Source organism: Bos grunniens, chromosome 14 (assembly GCF_055505025.1).
Source record: "Bos grunniens cultivar Pamir isolate PY7600 chromosome 14, Bosgru_T2T1.0, whole genome shotgun sequence".
Lineage (NCBI taxonomy): Eukaryota > Metazoa > Chordata > Mammalia > Artiodactyla > Bovidae > Bos > Bos grunniens.
The window spans coordinates 21,635,684-21,654,390 of record NC_141178.1 but is presented as its reverse complement, the minus strand read 5'-3'; the positions used below and the strand labels follow the sequence as shown (position 1 = coordinate 21,654,390).

The 18,707-nt window shown below is 35.2% G+C and overlaps 1 protein-coding gene across 13 annotated transcripts in view; it reads right to left on the bottom strand.

Annotated features, from left to right (window-relative positions):
- The window catches only part of RIMS2 (regulating synaptic membrane exocytosis 2), a 605,965-nt gene that overhangs the window by 319,967 nt on the left and 267,291 nt on the right, over positions 1–18,707 (bottom strand). For all 13 annotated transcript variants that reach the window (XM_086336253.1, XM_086336255.1, XM_086336266.1 and 10 more), the window contains one exon: positions 625–1,550. In XM_086336253.1, coding sequence (XP_086192379.1) covers positions 625–1,550 — 926 coding nt within the window. The remainder of the gene's footprint in view (positions 1–624; positions 1,551–18,707) is intronic.

Sequence of the window (18,707 nt, the reverse complement as noted above, 5' to 3'; positions counted from 1 at the left end):
ATGAATAGTTAGTTTGTGGTTCTTCCTTATGATAGAACACTAATGCAGTCATTTAAAGCATTTCTGAAGAACATCTGAAGGCTTAGAGAAAAGCTAATGATACACGATCAACTGAAAAAAATCAGAATAGAAAATTATATAGTATGATACCAATTTTGTAAATATGCAAAATATATATGAACTGGAAGAGGGAATACAACAAAATGTTAGCAACAGCTATATCTGGCAGAAAGGACTAAGGATAGCTTGTATTTAATTCTTTATACTGAGCAATTTTTCAGATGTTCTGTAATAAACATACTGTTCCTTTTAAAAGGAAACACAAAAGATGTTATTTTTACAACTATAGCTAACAGGCATTTTAAAATTTGCCATCAAGTGATGCAAGGACATTTTCAGAAACAAAAACTAATTTCAAAAAATCAGTAGACTTTTCTTCTATGAAAATTAATTACCAAAGAAATTCACTTTTTATAACTTCAAATTTTATTCACATAATTAGCACCATTAAAGAACTTAAAAACAAAGGTTGTAATACCTATTAAGGGACTACTCAGAAATACAGCCTAAAAGAAAAACTCTTATTAATTACAGGCAAATGTATGATTAGAATATAGTGCTTACCTTTTTCACTCACACTCTCACTTTCAATCTCAACATCATCGCAACTGGTATATTCAGGTGTAGAAGCTAATTCCTCCTCTGAACTGCTCAATGAAACCTGGCGCATTTTACCTCCTTTCTTTGATTTATGAGGCTTTGGTGGTGGAGGTCTCACTGACTCTGACTGGTCAGAACTGAGAGAATCATTCCTTAACATTGTTTCCATTTTTTCCCGTTTCGTTTTCCTTACAGCAGAACTAGGATCTAGGTGGTGTTGTTTCCTTAGTGAGTCAGTACGTCTCACGTCTGGTCTATCAATGGGTATTGGACTCCTCCGGGGGGTAGGAGGACTATGGTTTGTGGTCCTTTGTGGATAAGAACTTGGTCCCTGAGCCTCTCGAGTTCTTTCCATTGAATAAGATCGCTGATTTTCCATGGCAGCTCTACGTTCAGATATAGACCTTTGCCTTGATGGTCGTTCCATCCTTAGCATAGAAATCCTGGAGTCTTCCAATTCAGCATTTGCCAAAGAAACATCACTGTGCCTTCTCTCATGCCTGGCTCGTGACACTTCAGCATGGATACGCATTTGTTCTTCATAGGGCTGTGGCTTGACTGGATAACGGGCCAAATTCGGATCACTTCGATAGCGCGCCTGGTATTCCTCCTCTCTCCTCTGTCTTTCATATTCATCTCTACTCTCCACATCCTCGTCATCTACAATATATTCTTTGGAATGTCTATGACTTCTCCTGTTGGAGTCCCTATAATTTATATGATCAGACTCTTCATAAAACTGAGGTTCAGGTTGAGACCTCCTATCAGCATAATCTGATGGAGATCTAGGCATTGCGCTGTCCGAAGTAGCATACTGTGAATATTCTTCTCTTTCTTCCCTTTGGTCGTATCTTCTGTTCTGATCTCTGGACACTGATGGACTTCTTTTCCTAAATAACCAAAGAAAAAGAATGATAAGAAGAGCAGAATTTAAGCAATTTCACATTTTACTGATTCACTGGAAGGTTGGATGGATAAATTCAAATAGTTCTTTTGCTTCTTTTTTTTTTTTTAATTTTGAAGTCATGCCATAACAAAAGTTTTACTGATACTCATTTTATTCAGTTCAAATAGGAAATTTAAAAGGTACTTTTAATATGCTTCTTCAATGGCATACCCTGTATGGAATATATATATGCCCACAAATCAAATAATCAACATTTCATTTTGCTGCTACAAAATAGCCTTTATTCTAACTTTTTTGCTTGGCTCAATACCCTTATGCTATCTCCCAATTGTTATTCAGAAGCTTAGAAAAATTTCATCTTCTTTTCTCTCTATTCCTGATACTTTGATTTCATAGTTACTTGGAAACATGATGAAGCTAAACTGATTGATCTTTAGTTGTTTGGTCAATAGTCTAGTCAACATTTTTTTACTAAAAAGTTGACTCTTAAAAGTCATTTTTCACTCATTATCTGCCTAGATCATGCTACTACTGGTTCATCTAAATCTTCATCTTATCATTATATTTCCAACCCTTTACTGCCTTAACTTGAGATAAGCAGTGTAAATAAATACCAACTATGATAATTTATTCATTTCAAAAAGAAATCAGAAAGATTTGCTACGTTCATTCCATCTTCATTAAATTAAGGCTGGCTCCATGACACTTCTGTCTTCTGTATCTATATGTCCTTAGAGCCTCAGAGAAACAGTTGTTCATTCAGTTTTCAACCTGCCCCTCTAACGCCATTCAAGCTGGTAGACCTTGCAATCACACAAATAACTCTTTGTCAACAAAATGTTCATACTGTCCTCTTCTCTGGCACAAACTCAAATAACAGCAATCACTAGACATGAGAAGCAACGGAACTGGAATCGTGAAGATGTCAGGAAAGGTTTAGAATAACTGTTATATAGAGATTTTGCCAGGACGCATGAAAGGGTGGGGTCAGTTGCAGTTAAAGACGACAAAGATTAGAGAGCTCAGTTGAGAATTTCTTAGATAATATTTTTTGATCCAAAAGAAAGAGCAGAGAAAGGATACATGTGGAATGACTCAACGTAACAAAATTATCATTCTCGTCTAAAAATCTCTTTTCTATCACCAACCCCCCATATCAGGAATGCAATCCGTCAAAGTATCAGTTAGAGTCTGTTAATAAAAACAAAAGTCACTCTAGGCTTTCCAGAGAGTCAGGGTTTCAATATAGAAATCAAAACTACACAATTGCTGATCCTGCTAACTAATGAAGGTCAGAGACGTTAATGTTGTTCTCAGCCTGGAGAACCAAGGACAGGAAACGGCTCTTAGGAAACTTCAGTGAATTCCAAAAGTCTTCGGGAATTTGCCACCAATTATCTCAGCTGATTACCACATTAGGGTAGTCAACTAACAGAAGCTTAATCCAGGAGCCACTAAAACTTTCACATCTGGCCATCTGCCTGCCAGCAACTCTGCTTGACAATAATGGTTTCTATCATCTCTTCTACCTTTCAAACCTCATACATGTGCATTGCTAGGGTTGACTCTAACCTAGAACCATAAAGGGAAAAGTACTATAGTAAATGAAGGAGCTGGCCTGTTGCCTTAAATGTTTTATGGTTAAGCAAGTGTATGTACTTAAAAAAAAAAAAAAAAAGGACATTCGCTTACATATTTACATATAAAACATTTAGGACTTAATCACAAATCTTTTAGGTTTGTGATTTACATAACACCAGACTCCAATAGTTTAAAATATACAATCAAAACAGAGCACTCAAATTATACAGCATTAACTTACGTAATATCCTATTTATGTGTCTATTCTGCATAATTCATTTTCTTTTTGTCATTATTTTTATACATATGAATAAAGAAAAAATATTCTAGAATGGGAGCAATGTATCATGAAAAGAATACTGGAGTTAAGGGATCTGGGTTTCTTAGTCCTATTTTTACTATTAACCAGTTACTCGAACCTTTACAGACATTTAATCTTTGAGCATGTACTTTAAAGTGAGAGATACAGATTATACACATTAACTCAAATATTATTTTAACAAGTATGTATTAGATAAAAACTTAATGCCATGTAGTATAATATAAATTAGGAATACAGAAAAGATTAGATGACCCTTTGTTACAAGAAGCTGAGTGATTCTAAAATCCTCTTCCATTTCTTAAGATTATGATCTTATATCAGTACCACAACTTCATCAAGTTAATATGCCTAAATGAAAGTTTAAAGCATTGCAAAAAATAATGATAGTCTTATCAAGATGTAATTAACTTACTAGTGCCAATTTTTAAAATATTCACATCTCATTATCTAGCTACTTATCTACTTACTACACTACAAATATATATACTGAGATAAATGAAAATTTCTCTAGGGAACTCTAAAGAATAAGCAATTAAATAAGCTCTTTCTCAAACTGACCATCTGACCTCCATTAAATGCAGACTTTATGGAATTCAAATACATTTCAGTGTTTAAATAACAAATTGTTCCAACCTAAGTTAATAAATATATCTGTCTCTAAAAATAAGAAAGAATTTTTAAAGTTTCATTTAAAGAGTGCTTAACTAAGTTTTAATTTTATTACAATTAAGTGTGTATTGAATAGAAATTTATGTTTCCCCCGCACAAAATACTACTCATTCCATTCATAATTACTTAATTAGCATTCAGTACTGATCATATTTCCCCAGCATACTACTCATTCTACTTTAAATTACCTAATTTTAAGTACTATCCACTAAACCTTAAATTTTAACATACTTTTATATCTCCATTATTTGTTCAATCACTCAATAAATATTTATTTAGTGCTGACTATGGGCCAGTTATGATGCTGGTTGCTGGAAACACAACAGAGAAAAGGCACATAATGTGTCTGCCCTCAAGAAGTTCTTTCTAGTGGGGAAGACAGTAAGCACACAAACACATTAAGCTAAATTCATATACTAAGAAGACCTATGGAAGAAAATTGGAACAAGGTAAAATTACAAAAGTGACTGAGGGAAGCGTTCAAGAAAGAAGGTCTTTCTAAAAAAGTACATTTGAACTAAGACCTGAATAACATAGTTACACTATGTCTAGCCCGTTCATGTAAAACATAGCTTTGCTGGAAATGTCTTGGGGATTCATTTAGTTGCTACTCTTTCCCGTTGTTTTTTTTTTAACTCAAAGCTGTTTTATGAAATATAAATGTACTGAATTCTTCACTGTTATTTTATTAAATCAAGGATTTTCCAGGATAGTTCATCTCTAGATTTCATCTAAAATCAGGCCACTAAGCCTTTTTCACATGTTCCTCCCTTTCAAAAAATTTCAGGCTTCCAAACTGAGTAAATTGGAATTTATTATACTTGGTAAATACCTCATTATATTTTGTCTCATCTCAGTTGAAAGTCAAAAGAAAAACAAGCAGACTAAATCAGAATGAATGGACATTGGTTTTACAATATTATCAAAATACTTTCATGCCTAAGATTACTAATACAAATTAATCTCTCAAATGTGGGATTAAAGACTACAAGTAAATGAAGTAAAAAGTTGCAGAAAATGTTCACAGAAAATTGGATATTCTGAAGGAAAATAAACTTAGTGATGGTCTTTATCCTCACTGCACTCCTCTAGGTAATCTTACCCATTTCTATCCAGAAATATCTATAATACTGCTTAAATGTTATATTTCAAGAAGACAGGCTCCGTGGATCTAAGGAGGGTGGCACATAATAGGTGCTCAATCTGCTGAATGAAAGAACTGATTGAATACTTGTCTCTTAGGTTATTTCTGCTTTTCATGGCTTGCTCTCTTCAGTACACAAACCCACTGATATGCTAAAACAGTCTAGTTCTTCTCTTTCCCCAATACTCCCAAGGCAGTAATTATATGTTAATTATTGTATGTTAATTTTGCTTTTGTTGTTGGACTTCAGACTATTGTCTATAAAATGACTTCTTTGGCAAAAATGTATTTTGAGTGCCAATCCCTTTAGAATTAAACATTTAGAACAAGATCTCTTTAGAAATGAGGAATTTCTAGTAATATATTTAACATCATTATGGTTATTATGGGACAGACACAGGAAGGAAAAAGGAATACTTTATTCCCTTGAGGAGTTAACTTAAATTTCTGAAAGTAAGAAGGGTATAAAGTGAATACAGTGAAACTTTATAATCCAGGAAATATAGATTCTGTTTATTGATAAGAATACTTATTCATTACAGAATTCAATTCTAAAAGAAAATATATTATTAAGTAGACCTTGCTGCTGCTGCTGCTAAGTCACTTAGCCAGCTATTTAAGTGCTTTTTAAAAATCATACCTTAGGAAAACTAAATTCAATATTAAAGCCAACAATTACTTTGTTCTAGAGATTATGAAATTTGCCTGAAGCATGTGAATCACACTGTGGATGTTGATTTTTCATACTATTTAAGTAAAACTTGAACATTGGTCATGATTTCTGAAATTGGGCTGACTATTGTCAGTTACTTAACATGGAATTGGGTTGTTAAAAATATGCTTTGAGGTAGAGTACCTGAGAGTATTAAAGCCATGCTAGAAGCAGGGCAAGATACTCTAAGAATATTCTTACCAAACAATGAATCTGCTATCAGATATTCCAAAATATTCAAATACTCTGTCAAACAATTTTTACCAATTATATCATTAGAATTATTTCATATATACTTTCTTTAAATTAAAATTGCTGTATTTCTCAGACACTATATTTATTCAGGGACTGAAGAAAATCCATGAAAATGTAACTACTGTACCTCTAAACTCTGCCTTCACTACTGGCCTTTGTAAGCCGGCCTTAGCATTTATTATTATCAGGTGGCAAACACTGAATAGGAAAAAGAATATAGTGGTAACTTGTACACTTCTCTAGACAATCATAAAGCATTTAACAGTATTTAACCCATAAATTTTAATTCAGAAGAAAGCAACAATTCATCTAAGATGTTATATTTCACTTATTCCTTCAAAGGCCCTGAGAAATTAAAAGGCACAATCCAGTATTATGACTTTTTTAGAATAAAATGTATTTGTGACATCATGCAGTGTTTTAATTTTTACTACTATGCATCAATCTCTATTTTTAATATATAACAATATCAATATCTATTTATATTACTCTGTATTTACCTAATATCTGTTCATCTTACTTCTCTTAACTGAAACTTAAGTTGATACAATTACTTTCTCTTTCACCATATTATAGTGGTCTTAATTAGAACTTGGAGAAGGAAATGGTAACCCACTCCAGTATTCTTACAGAAAATTCCATGGATAGACGAGCCTGGTGGGCTACAGTCCACAGAGTGGCAAAGAGCCAGACATGACCGAGCACACAAGCAATTTAACTGTAACTAGTTTATAGAAAATCACGTGCAGAAATATCTTAAATCTACTTTAATCAGCAGCATTCTTTGTCAACTGCTTTTAATTTTTGTCATCTGAACTAACGAGTCAATCTATCTCTAAATATTCGAGCTATACATTCACACCTGATACTTCATTATAAATGTTAGGCATAATAGTTTGAGCAAGAAACTCTAATTAGTCTCTTTAAAATTCCATGTCTAAAAATCATATTGACTAATAGTAAAACTCCAAATAAAAAGATTTTTCCTCAAATAAAGCCACTTTTAAGAATATCCCAAAGGTAGCTCAATTTATATACTGTATATTAATTCATGATGCTTTTAACATTAGTTTCTATTTTAATATTTATACCCTTTAGCATCCTACGTGGTTTGTGTTACTATACTACCTACAATACTTACTATATATAAATCATGAAGTGGCTGAAAATGTAATCCAGTAAACATTTGAAAACATTTATAAGAACAGTGAAAGATTATACAAAAAACTTAACCTTTAATATTTATAAATTTTTAATTCTGAAAACCTATGGAATTTTTAAGAATCATAGTGACATTGAGAGAAGAATGAAGAACTTGAAGTTACTAATTTCTCTAAATGCAAATCTGTATTATTACAATTAATACTACCTATATGAAAATCTCTTACCCATGTTTTTAGTAGAGATTACTGAATAATTATCACTATATTAGCATAAGAATAGAAATTATATTTGAAGAGTCAATAATCTGAAAAAGTCTCCAACTTTAGAAGCTAAATACAGCATGATAATGCTAAAATAAATTGAAATGATACTTCCTTAATTGAACTACACAATGCTAACCATATAGTTTAAACATAACACTGTAATAAAATTCCAAAATTTGAAGCTGGTAAGGCACATTAAATCAAGGATTTAACAGATGCATACAATCCTGTAAAACATAAAATATGTAGGTTCTATCCCTATAATTCCTACAAAAAAGGAATTTTAACAAATCAAACAATTTATATTCATCATAAAACAAGAAAAAAATCAATCTTTTTTTAGGGTTCACAGTATTCAACACATTTTTTATAGTTTTACCTTTCGCTCAACCAATGCACATCTGTCGAGCATGAAGCATCATGTTGACAAAAATACATCAACACTGTTCCAGGGAGTGCTTTCATTTAATCCTTCTAGCTCGGGCAAAATCATTGGAGCCATCCTTAATCAGATGATTTGAAAGTCTCTATTTGCTTACAATCATTATATTTCAAAACTCAATTACTAAAAAGTTACACATAAAACAAAACTCATTCGCGGATGGAGTCATAAAATCCTCTAGTGATAGGCCTGTTAAGAAAAAGGTTATTCTTTAATGTCGTTACTATGTGGCTGTATATAGCTCAGGTCAAGTAAGAATGTACTCTGTAAGAAGGATTATGGTACTTAGCTGATTAGTGCCTCACAATACTGAAAACTAAATGCATCCTACATCCAAGGCATTTCTGGGCACTATACTGAAAACAGACAGATTCAAAAATCATAAACCATGTTCTCCTATATGAGTTACAGTATTTCTAAAATAACAGGATTCACTGTGTTTGCCATTGATGTCTACCACACTGCTGTCACGATAAAATGTAGAGGGGTAGTAAAAGATGGTGATGGTTTAACAGGACTACTCTGTCATTTCTTTTCAATTATTCAGTAAGAAGTTTCTTAATCTTCATGAAAAGAGAGTGCTCCCCTAAAGGCGTAATGAAAGAGGAAGTAGCAGTTTCTATAAAAAATTAATTTAAAAAATGTGCTCCATGAGCTAAGAATTTGGTTAGACACTCAGTTTAAATCAAGCTTTGCTCACTTTTATCACTTCAGTGCCTCTATTTAGTCATTCAAAAAACTAAAAAAAAAAAAAGATAACACCATGGATTTCTTTCTACCAAAAGCCAAATACCTAGATGTTAATATTATCCTTTTGAGAATTATATTTAAGTGATTCCAAATAAACATATAAAACTGAGAAAAAGTCAGCATTTGTAGAGTAAGGAGTGTGTTGTGTTTTCGTCTCCAGTATTTTAAGTTTAAATGAGGGTTTAGGAATACGTCATAACACTGCAGGGGAGGGGAGGAGTAGAGACAGACAAAGTCATTTTTACCCCCCAAGATTCCTAATGAAGATTTGTAGGTTATCAAACAGAAAGGAAATAAAAATTCAAGTTAATTCATTTTCACAGGAATATAAACCAATAATAAAATTCAACCACTTAGACCCCACAGTTCATATCAAACTGAAAAACAATTCCACACAATACTTGATTCTTCCAAGCAGTTAATTCCAGAAGATTTCAGAAACACCATCACAGCTGATGGATATAGCAAACTCTCTTCTTTCCTTTTCCTTCCATTCACTTTTAACCCCTCAGTGATCTCTTGGCAGTATTTTCCCAACTGCAACGCACAGTCTGCTGCCCTTCTTCTCTCTCCTATCAACCCTGCTTCTCTCGTTTGTCCATCTCAGACTGTCATTTGTATCATTTCTAACATCACTGCTGCTTTCCTTTACTCTCTAAAGAATGTTCCAGGTCTCCAATTTCTTCTTCCCCACCCTTTGACAGTGATACTGTCTTTTTTAACTCTTTACTTCATCTGTTTTTTCTCAATTATTTCCTAGGTAAGTACCTATACATTCAAATTTATGAAGGTCCAATTTGGGGTTTAAACAGTTTTCATGGGACTATTACAATTTTAGTATCCATTGACCACTTCAGAAGTACAAAATAAGAAGAAGACTCTATGAATTAGATACCAGCTTAATTTTATTTTATCCATAACAATATTTTCAACTTATATTTGAAAAATGAAGACCTTGTATGTAAATCTCTAGAAAATGATGCACAAATGATGCTACCTAATAGTTACATATTTGGGCCATGCCCCACTCCAGCTATCTTTCCCAAAATTACCATATCAAAAATACATGATGACTAAGCACCATTCTATACTAGAAGATAATTTAAACCAGTAGTAATTTTCTCTTCAAGAAAATTAGAGATACTAAGGGAACATTTCATGCAAAGATGGGCTCAATAAAGGAGAGAAATGGTAGGGACCTAACAGAAGCAAAAGATACTAAGAAGAGGTGGCAAGAATACACAGAAGAATGATACAAAAAAGATCTTCATGACCCAGATAATCACGATGGTGTGTGATCACTCACCTAGAGCCAGATATCCTGGAATGTGAAGTCAAGAGGGCCTTAGGAAGCATCACTACAAACAAAGCTACTGGAAGTGATGGAATTCCAGTTGAGCTATTTCAAATCCTAAAAGATGATGCTGTGAAAGTGATCCACTCATTATGCCAGGAAATCTGGAAAACTCAGCAGTGGCCACAGGACTGGAAAAGGTCAGTTTTCATTCCAATCCCAAAGAAAGGCAATGCCAAAGAATGCTCAAACTACTGCACAATTGCACTCATCCCACACACGAGAAAAGTAATGACCAAAATTCTCCAAGCCAGGATTCAACAGTACATGAACTGTGCAATTCCAGATGTTCAAGCTGGATTAAGAAAAGGCAGAGGAACCAGAGATCACATTGCCAACATCCGCTGGATCGTCAAAAAAGCAAGAGAGTTCCAGAAAAAAATCTACTTTTGCTTTATTGACTACAACAAAGCCTTTGACTGTGTGGATCACAATAAACTGTGGAAAATTCTTAAAGAGATGGGAATACCAGACCACCTGACCTGCCTCTTAAGAAATCTGTATGCAGGTCAAGAAGCAACAGTTAGAACTGGACATGGAACAATGGATTGGTTCCAAAATGGGAAAGGAGTACGTCAAGGCTGTATACTGTCACCCTGCCTATTTAACTTATATGCAGAGTACATCATGTGAAATGTTGGGCTGGATGAAGCACAAGCTGGAATCAAGATTGCTGGGAGAAATATCAATAGCCTCAGATACGCAAATGACACCCCCCTTATGGCAGAAAGTGAAGAAGAACTAAAGAGCCTCTTGATGAAAGTGAAAGAGGAGAGTGAAACAGTTGGCTTAAAACTCAACATTCAGAAAACTATGGCATCCAGTCCCATCACTGCATGGCAAATAGATGGGGAAACAGTGGAAACAGTGACAGACTTTATTTTCTTGGGCTCCAAAATCACTGCAGATGGTGACTGCAGCCATGAAATTATAGATGCTTCCTCCTTGGAAGAAAAGCTATGACCAACCTAGACAGCATATTAAAAAGCAGAGACATTACTTTGCCAGCAAAGGTCTGTCTAGTCAAAGTTATGGTTTTTCCAGTAGTCATGTATGGATGTGAGAGTTGGACTATAAAGAAAGCTGAGCACCGAAGAATTGATGCTTTTGAACCGTGGTGTTGGAGGAGACGCTTGAGAGTCACTTGGACTGCAAGGAGATCCAACCAGTTGATCCTAAAGGAAATCAGTCCTAAATATTCATTGGAAGGACTGATGCTGAAGCTGAAACTCCAATACTGAAATGAACTGAAGATGCTCTATCTACGTCTATGGCAGCCTTAAAACAATCTGACAATAAAGATTCATTGGAATCAATATAAAGAAGTACAATGAGCAAGATAGGAAAAATAGAAAATTTTAAAAAGAATAAATAAGTTAACCCACCAACTACCTTCCATAATCACAGAAAGTCTCTAGAGTTACTTCATTTGATTTTTTACTGATATTTATATTCTTTTAATGCTACTGTCCCTTTATTGAACTTCAACTATTGGTTTCATATACTTGTTCTCTCCCCCTATTTCTATTTGCTCCAAAGGGACAAAAGATTTTTGGTTAGGGCCTGTAATTACACTTAGACAAAAAAGAGAAATATCTTCCTATAAAATGAAACAAACATATCTAGAAGTATACATCAAATTCAAAAAGAAATGCTGTTTATCTGCAAATCAATCATATGTATAATTGATTTTCATCTTAAATGCTTAATTCCTTACTGAGAAAAAAACCATAGTGTTTTAAAATATGGAAAATTCAGATAAGTGGAAGAACGGCATTTTCTGTTTCCATTAAGGGTAATTCTTTCCTTCCAGCTGTTCACCCAATCCATGAGGAAATTCTGCTGGATCTACTTTCTGAATATATTCAGAATCCAAACACTTCTCACCAGCTCCACGAGTACAAGCCTGGTTTCACCAGTATTTCTCATGTGAATTACTGGAAAACTTCCTGAGTGGTCTCCCTACTTCTACAATATCCCTTCAGCTCTCTCTTAGCACAGCAGCAATAATGTACCTCATATCATATCATTAACATGCTTAAAACCCTTCAACAACTTCCCATTTTGCTTATCATGCCTAGAGGATCCAGCACCCATTGCTCCTTGTCCTCCTCCCCAGCTGCTTGCCCCTGCTCACTCAGATCCAGCCATGCTGGCTTCCCTGTATGTTTTCACTTAAGATCATTGCTCTGCCTAAAATGCTGTTTCTCCAGAAATCAGCAGAGACATCTAGTCTTCTAGTCAGTAAAAAGCTTCTTTTAATTCTTCTCTCATATCTCACTTTCTCGGAGTGAAACCTGGTCTCAAGAAGGCTTCCCCTGGTCACCCTGTTGAATACTTCAATCTCCATCTCTACCCCTCCCCTTCCAAGTCCCAATCCCTTTAACCTGCTTTACTTTTTTACCTTTTTCATAACATATCTCACCTTCTTCTTATGATATTTTAAAATATTTTTATTGGAGTCTAGCTGATTTACAATGTTGTGTTAGTTTCAGGTATATATCTCAAAGTGAATCAGTTATACATATATCTACTCTTTAGATTCTTCTCCCTTATAGGCCATTATAGTGTATTGAGTTATACAGTGTTATACAGTAGGTTATACAGTGTTATACAGTAGGTTCTAATTATTAATAGCTATCTATTCTATGTATAGTAATGTATATACATCAATCACAATCTTCCAATTTATCCCTCCTGCCCTCTTATCCCCAGTAACCATAAATTTGTCCTTGATATATTTTTTGTTTATCATGTTTACTGTTTGTTTCTTCTTGCGTAAGTTTCACAGGCATGGAGCACCATTTTGGTTACTTTGTTGTCGTTGTTGTTCAGTAACTTAGTTGTGTCCAACTCTTTGCAACCCCATGTATTGCAGAAGGCCAGGCTTCCCTGTCTTTCACTATCTCCTGGACTTTGCTCAAACCCATGTCCATTGAGTCAACGGATGCCATCCAACCATCTCATCCTCTGAGGCCCACTTCTCCTTTTACCTTCAATCTTGCCCAGCATCAGGGCTTTTTCCAATGAGTCAGCTCTTCACAACAGGTGGCCAAAGTATTGCAGCTTCAGCTTTAGCAACAGTCCTTCCAATGAATATTCAGGGTTGATTTCCTCTAGGATTCACTAGTTTGATCTCCCTGCTGTCCAAGAGACTCTCAAGAGTCTTCTCCAGCACCACAAGTCAAAAGTATCAATTCTTCGGCACTCAGCCTTCTTTATGGTCCAACTCTCACATCTGTACATGACTACTGGAAAAACCATAGCTTTAACTATATGGACCTTTGTCAGCAAAGTGATGTCTCTGCTTTTTAATATGTTGTCTAGATTTATCACAGCTTTTCTTCCAAGGAAGAAGCATCTTCTAATTTCATGACTGCAGTCACCATCTGCAGTGATTTTGGAGCCCAAGAAAATAAAGTCTGTCATTGTTTCCACTGTTTCCCCATCTATTTGCCATGAAGTGATGGGACCAGATGTCATGATCTTAGTTTTTTCAATGTTGAGTTTTAAGCCAGCTTTTTCTACTCTCCTCTTTCACCTTCGTCAAGAGGTCTCTTCACTTTCTGCCATTATGGTGGTGTTATCCGCATATCTGAGGTTATAGATAATTCTTCTGGCAACCTTGATTCCAGCTTGTGCTTCATCCAGCCCAGCATTTCGCATGATGTACTTGCATATAAATCAAATAAGCAGGGTGACAAAATACAGCCTTGATGTAGTCCTTTCCCAGTTTTGAACCAGTCCATTGTTCCATGTCCAGTTCTAACTGTTGCTTCTTGAACTCCATATAGGTTTCTCAGAAGGCAGGTAAAGTGGTCTAATATACCCATCTCTTTAAGAATTTTCCAGTTTTTTGTTATTTGGTCACTTTATTCCCAAATAACTGGCCTACTGTTGCTGCTGCTAAGTCGCTCAGTCGTGTCCAACTCTGTGCGACCCCAGAGACAGCAGCCCACCAGGTTCCCCCGTCCCTGGGATTCTCCAGGCAAGAACACTGGAGTGGGTTGCCATTTCCTTCTCCAATGCAGTAAAGTGAAAAGTGAAAGTGAAGTTGCTTAGTCATGTCCGACTCTTAGCAACCCCATGGACTGCAGCGCACCAGGCTCCTCCATCCATGGGATTTTCCAGGCAAGAGCACTGGAATGGGGTGCCATTGCCAGTATGTGCTCAATAAATTGGAGAATGCAATGGCACCCCACTCCAGAACTCTTGCTTGGAAAATCCCATGGATGGAGGAGCCTGGTGGGCTGCAGTCCATGGGGTCGCTAGGAGTTGGACACGACTGAGTGACTTCACTTTGACTTTTCACTTTCATGCATTGGAGAAGGAAATGGCAACCCATTTCAGTGTTCTTGCCCGGAGAATCCCATGGACAGAGGGGCCTGGTGGGCTGCTGTCTATGGGGTCACACAGAGTCGGACACGACTGAAGTGACTTAGCAGCAGTAGCAGCAGCAGCTCAATAAATATTTATTGAATAAGTAAAGAAAGCTACAGAAGCAAAGTATTTTTTACACTATGATTAAACATAAATGTCATTCACCCAACTTGCCCGACTTAGCTACAATAAAAACTTAATAGGATTAGACAAAACTCACACCATTTGTTTTCCTTTTTGTATTTTAACTTGAAAAATACACTGACAAAGTACTGAAAACATTACTTTCAGGTGAACAAGCAAATATGTGCCTTGACTGAAGGAGTTTTGAGAATACTGACCTCTTCACTCTCCCAACTACTGGATGTTTTTGTCCAATTTTGTTGACTTTTTAAGAGTGATTTAAGAATTTAAGTGATCTTTCAGAGATGTAGAGAAAACTGCATCGGTGAAATAGGGAAAGGCGAGGAGTTAAAGAAAATCTGTTTCTTGATAGTAGAAGAAAAAGAATATTTGAAAATAGAGAAACAGAGCTAGTTCTGTCAATTAGCCTGCCACTAATCTGCATGAGAATACCACTCACTCATATTATTTTAGAATATTGCAGGTACAAAGAAAGCACTTTCTGAACAAGATTTTTCTTGGAAGAGAATTCCTGACAACCAAATCAATACAGTACTGTTTGGAGCAACTGCCATGACAAATCAAAACCAAATAAACAAAATATACTGTATCTAAATGTGGGAAACTTCATTACACAGCATTTGTGATAACAGAATTTTTCCTATATGATTCCTGTGATTTTATGTACCAAATAAATACCCTAATAGCATGTTGTATATCTTGATAGAAAGCTGAAAAAACTTACACAAAATACTTCTACATGATCTGCACTTTCAGATCTGACTCAATTAGATTTATTAAAGAAACTGGATTTATCATCCAGTTAAAGAATGCTCTTTCTCAAACAGAGAAAACAGTACCTAACATCTGCATCTAGCATGATACTTTGGGATCCTTAGTTATCTGTATTAAATATTGCACTGCTTCAAATCATGCTTCAATCAGCACCACTGTTTACATATGCAATGTATTCTCTGGAATATACATACTCTTGATTTCTTAATTCTTCAAGATGAATAAAAGATTGTCAAGTGGAATCTTTAGCAGATTGTCTTCCAAAGAGGTTGAAAGTAAAATATAATTTTTCTTGGGGCACCATTCTTTTCACTCCATTCCCAGTCTCAGAAAGTCTATCCCAAACCCATATATTTACATGAGTTTAATATTAAAATATGATGTAAAATATAAGGAAATTTTACAAAGGAGGTAAAGAAGATCTTCTTTTTAATAATTCTGTTCTTTACCTGAAGTAATTTTCCCTTTGGTAAATCTCTCTTAGCCTCTTATCAGCTGTCCCCTCCCCCACACTCTTCTACAAATTCCCTATCAGTGATATAATACAGACAGGAGAAAAAAAAGGATGATGTCTGCTGATGCCAGGCCCCAAAGATGAGACAGAGTGTGATGGATGCCACTGGTGGGACTGAGTTATGAAGGAAGGCTGTCAAATGTTAACAAGTGTTGTTCTGTGGTTTTATAATATTTTTAAAACATGATATCCTCTTTTAAATACTACATTAATAGAGAGATAAACCATGCGAATGATGAGTCACCAGAGTAGACACTGGAGTTAGGCCTTCCTTTTGAATGCAGGAATCCAGATAAATCATGTATTTTACCACTTTCATAGCAAAGTTTCTTTAGCAATGTTAAAAGTAACTGGTAGAAAATAATACCACACAGTGAAATTAGTTGCATAACCTTTTATTTATGCCTTGTCTCTAAAAATGTGTTAGGTAACAAGTTAAAAATAGGTGAATTTTTAGGTCACTTAAATTCTTCTGAATGAATAGAAAATGTACTGCTAACAACTGTGATGATAACTGTCGCTAGCCCTCTGTCATCTACTTCTCTTCTCTCTTGGGAAAGGAAGAAATGTCTCTTCCATTCTCAGCTTTGTAGTCTGGTTTGAACTGAACCAGCCTCACATGTCCTAGGGATGAGCCATAGTTAGCAAAGACCATCCCTGCATGCACTATTCCTGTTATAATGATTAGCACAATGACCTAAGCTGGACCAATTGCCATTATTCTTAAGGACATTTCACTGTCAGTGGTGACACAGATTTCCTGTTTTGTGATTGAGAAGTCACATAACTCTCAGAGCTACTGAAGTCAACTTGGGATTATGAGTTGGGGAAGTCTCCCAAAATGGAGTCAATATCCACCTAGTGACAATTAAAAATAGAAAGAACGAACTAACACAATGTTGTAGACCAATTATACTTCAAAAACAAAACAATAAACTCAGAGAAAAAAAGATGAGATTTGTGGTTACCAGAAATGAGGGATGTGAAATTGGAAGAAGGCAAGTCAAAAATTAAAAACTTCAATGATTAAAGAAAATGTCAGACAATTATTTAAAATGTGCTAATTTTTCTGGATTTTACCATGACTATGGTATTTGTCAGCCTTTCAAATTTGTGATTTCTATGATTTATTTTCCCTTTCTAAGTAAATATTGACGTTTGCACCTAATTTTGAATTTGTGATTTTGATTTCTTTTCTTCAAGAGGGTCACACAAATTTGGTAAGCTTCAGGCCCACAAGTCTGGACCTGATTCTGGTAGAAGATGAAAGATTATAGAGATTTGAAGATGTATTCAAGCCTTGCATAGGTACTTAAAATTTTTTTAATAATAAAAATGAGTTACATGCCTTCAAAAAACTTATAAACGTAGAGTTGTAAGATAAATAAGTACTAGGGATGTAATGAACAAAATGATAATTAACACTGCCGTATATGTGAAAGTTGTTAACAGAGTACATCCTAAGAGTTCTCACACAGGAAAAATATTTTTTACACTTCTTTAATTTTGTATTTATGAGATGATGAATGGTCACTAAATTTACTGTGATAATCATTTCATAATGTATGTAAGTGAAACCACTATTGTTGTACAGCTTAAACTGTATGTCAATTATATCTTAACAAAACTAGAAGAAAAAAATTAAAAACGAAAAGAAGGAAATTACAACCTAAGTCACATTCTATGCTATTCAGGATCAATCCTCACCTGAAGCAACATGGACCTCTGGAGCTTTGATTCTGGTAAACCAATAAACTCTTTTATTTTTTAAGCCAGTCCCAGTTGAGTTTTCTATTACTTGCAACTGAAATCTTCTTGGTTGGCACACAATCTCTAATACAGACTCTGCTGCTGCTGCTGCTGCTGCTAAGTCGCTTCAGTCGTGTCCGACACTGTGTGACCCCATAGACGGCAGCCCACCAGGCTCCCCTGTCTCTGGGATTCTCAAGGCGAGAACACTGGAGTGGGTTGCCATTTCCTTCTCCAATGCATGAAAGTGAAAAGTGAAAGTGAAGTTGCTCAGTGGTATCCAACTCTTAGCAACCCCAGGGACTGCAGCCTACCAGGCTCCTTAGTCCATGGGATTTTCCAGGCGAGAGTACTGGAATGGGTTGCCATTGCCTTCTCTGAATACAGACTCTAAAATCTGTTTACTACTTTCTCATCAGCTGTCATGATGTTTATGAACTCTGTTTCTATGGAAATTGGTTTTTCCTTTTTGAAAAGCAAGCACACTGGGACTTGTATTCTATAGTCATGTTGTTTCTTTAAAGTAGCTTTACACTAAAAACAGCCATCTAATGAGATCAAAATCTTTACTGGGATCAAAAACCACAAGACTGGATGTTTGGTATTAAATTTCATTTGATAATGATGACAGTAGACTGATTCTATTTAAGGCTAGAAAGCAATAAAAACAAATTACATTCCACATGGAAGTAATCCACATGAAACTATCTCCCACCCAACTTTAAAGCTAATTCAGAAATACATAAAAGAGGTAGTAGACAGCAAATGGCCTCTTATTTCTATTACTGATAAAGCTGAAATTGGAAAATTGATCTACAAACCCTAGAACATTAAGTCTAGAACTGTGTTACCTTAAAGCAGCTCTATTAAACATAGGACTTCATGATGTAGGGTTCAAAAGACACTTTGCTTAAACTGTAAGT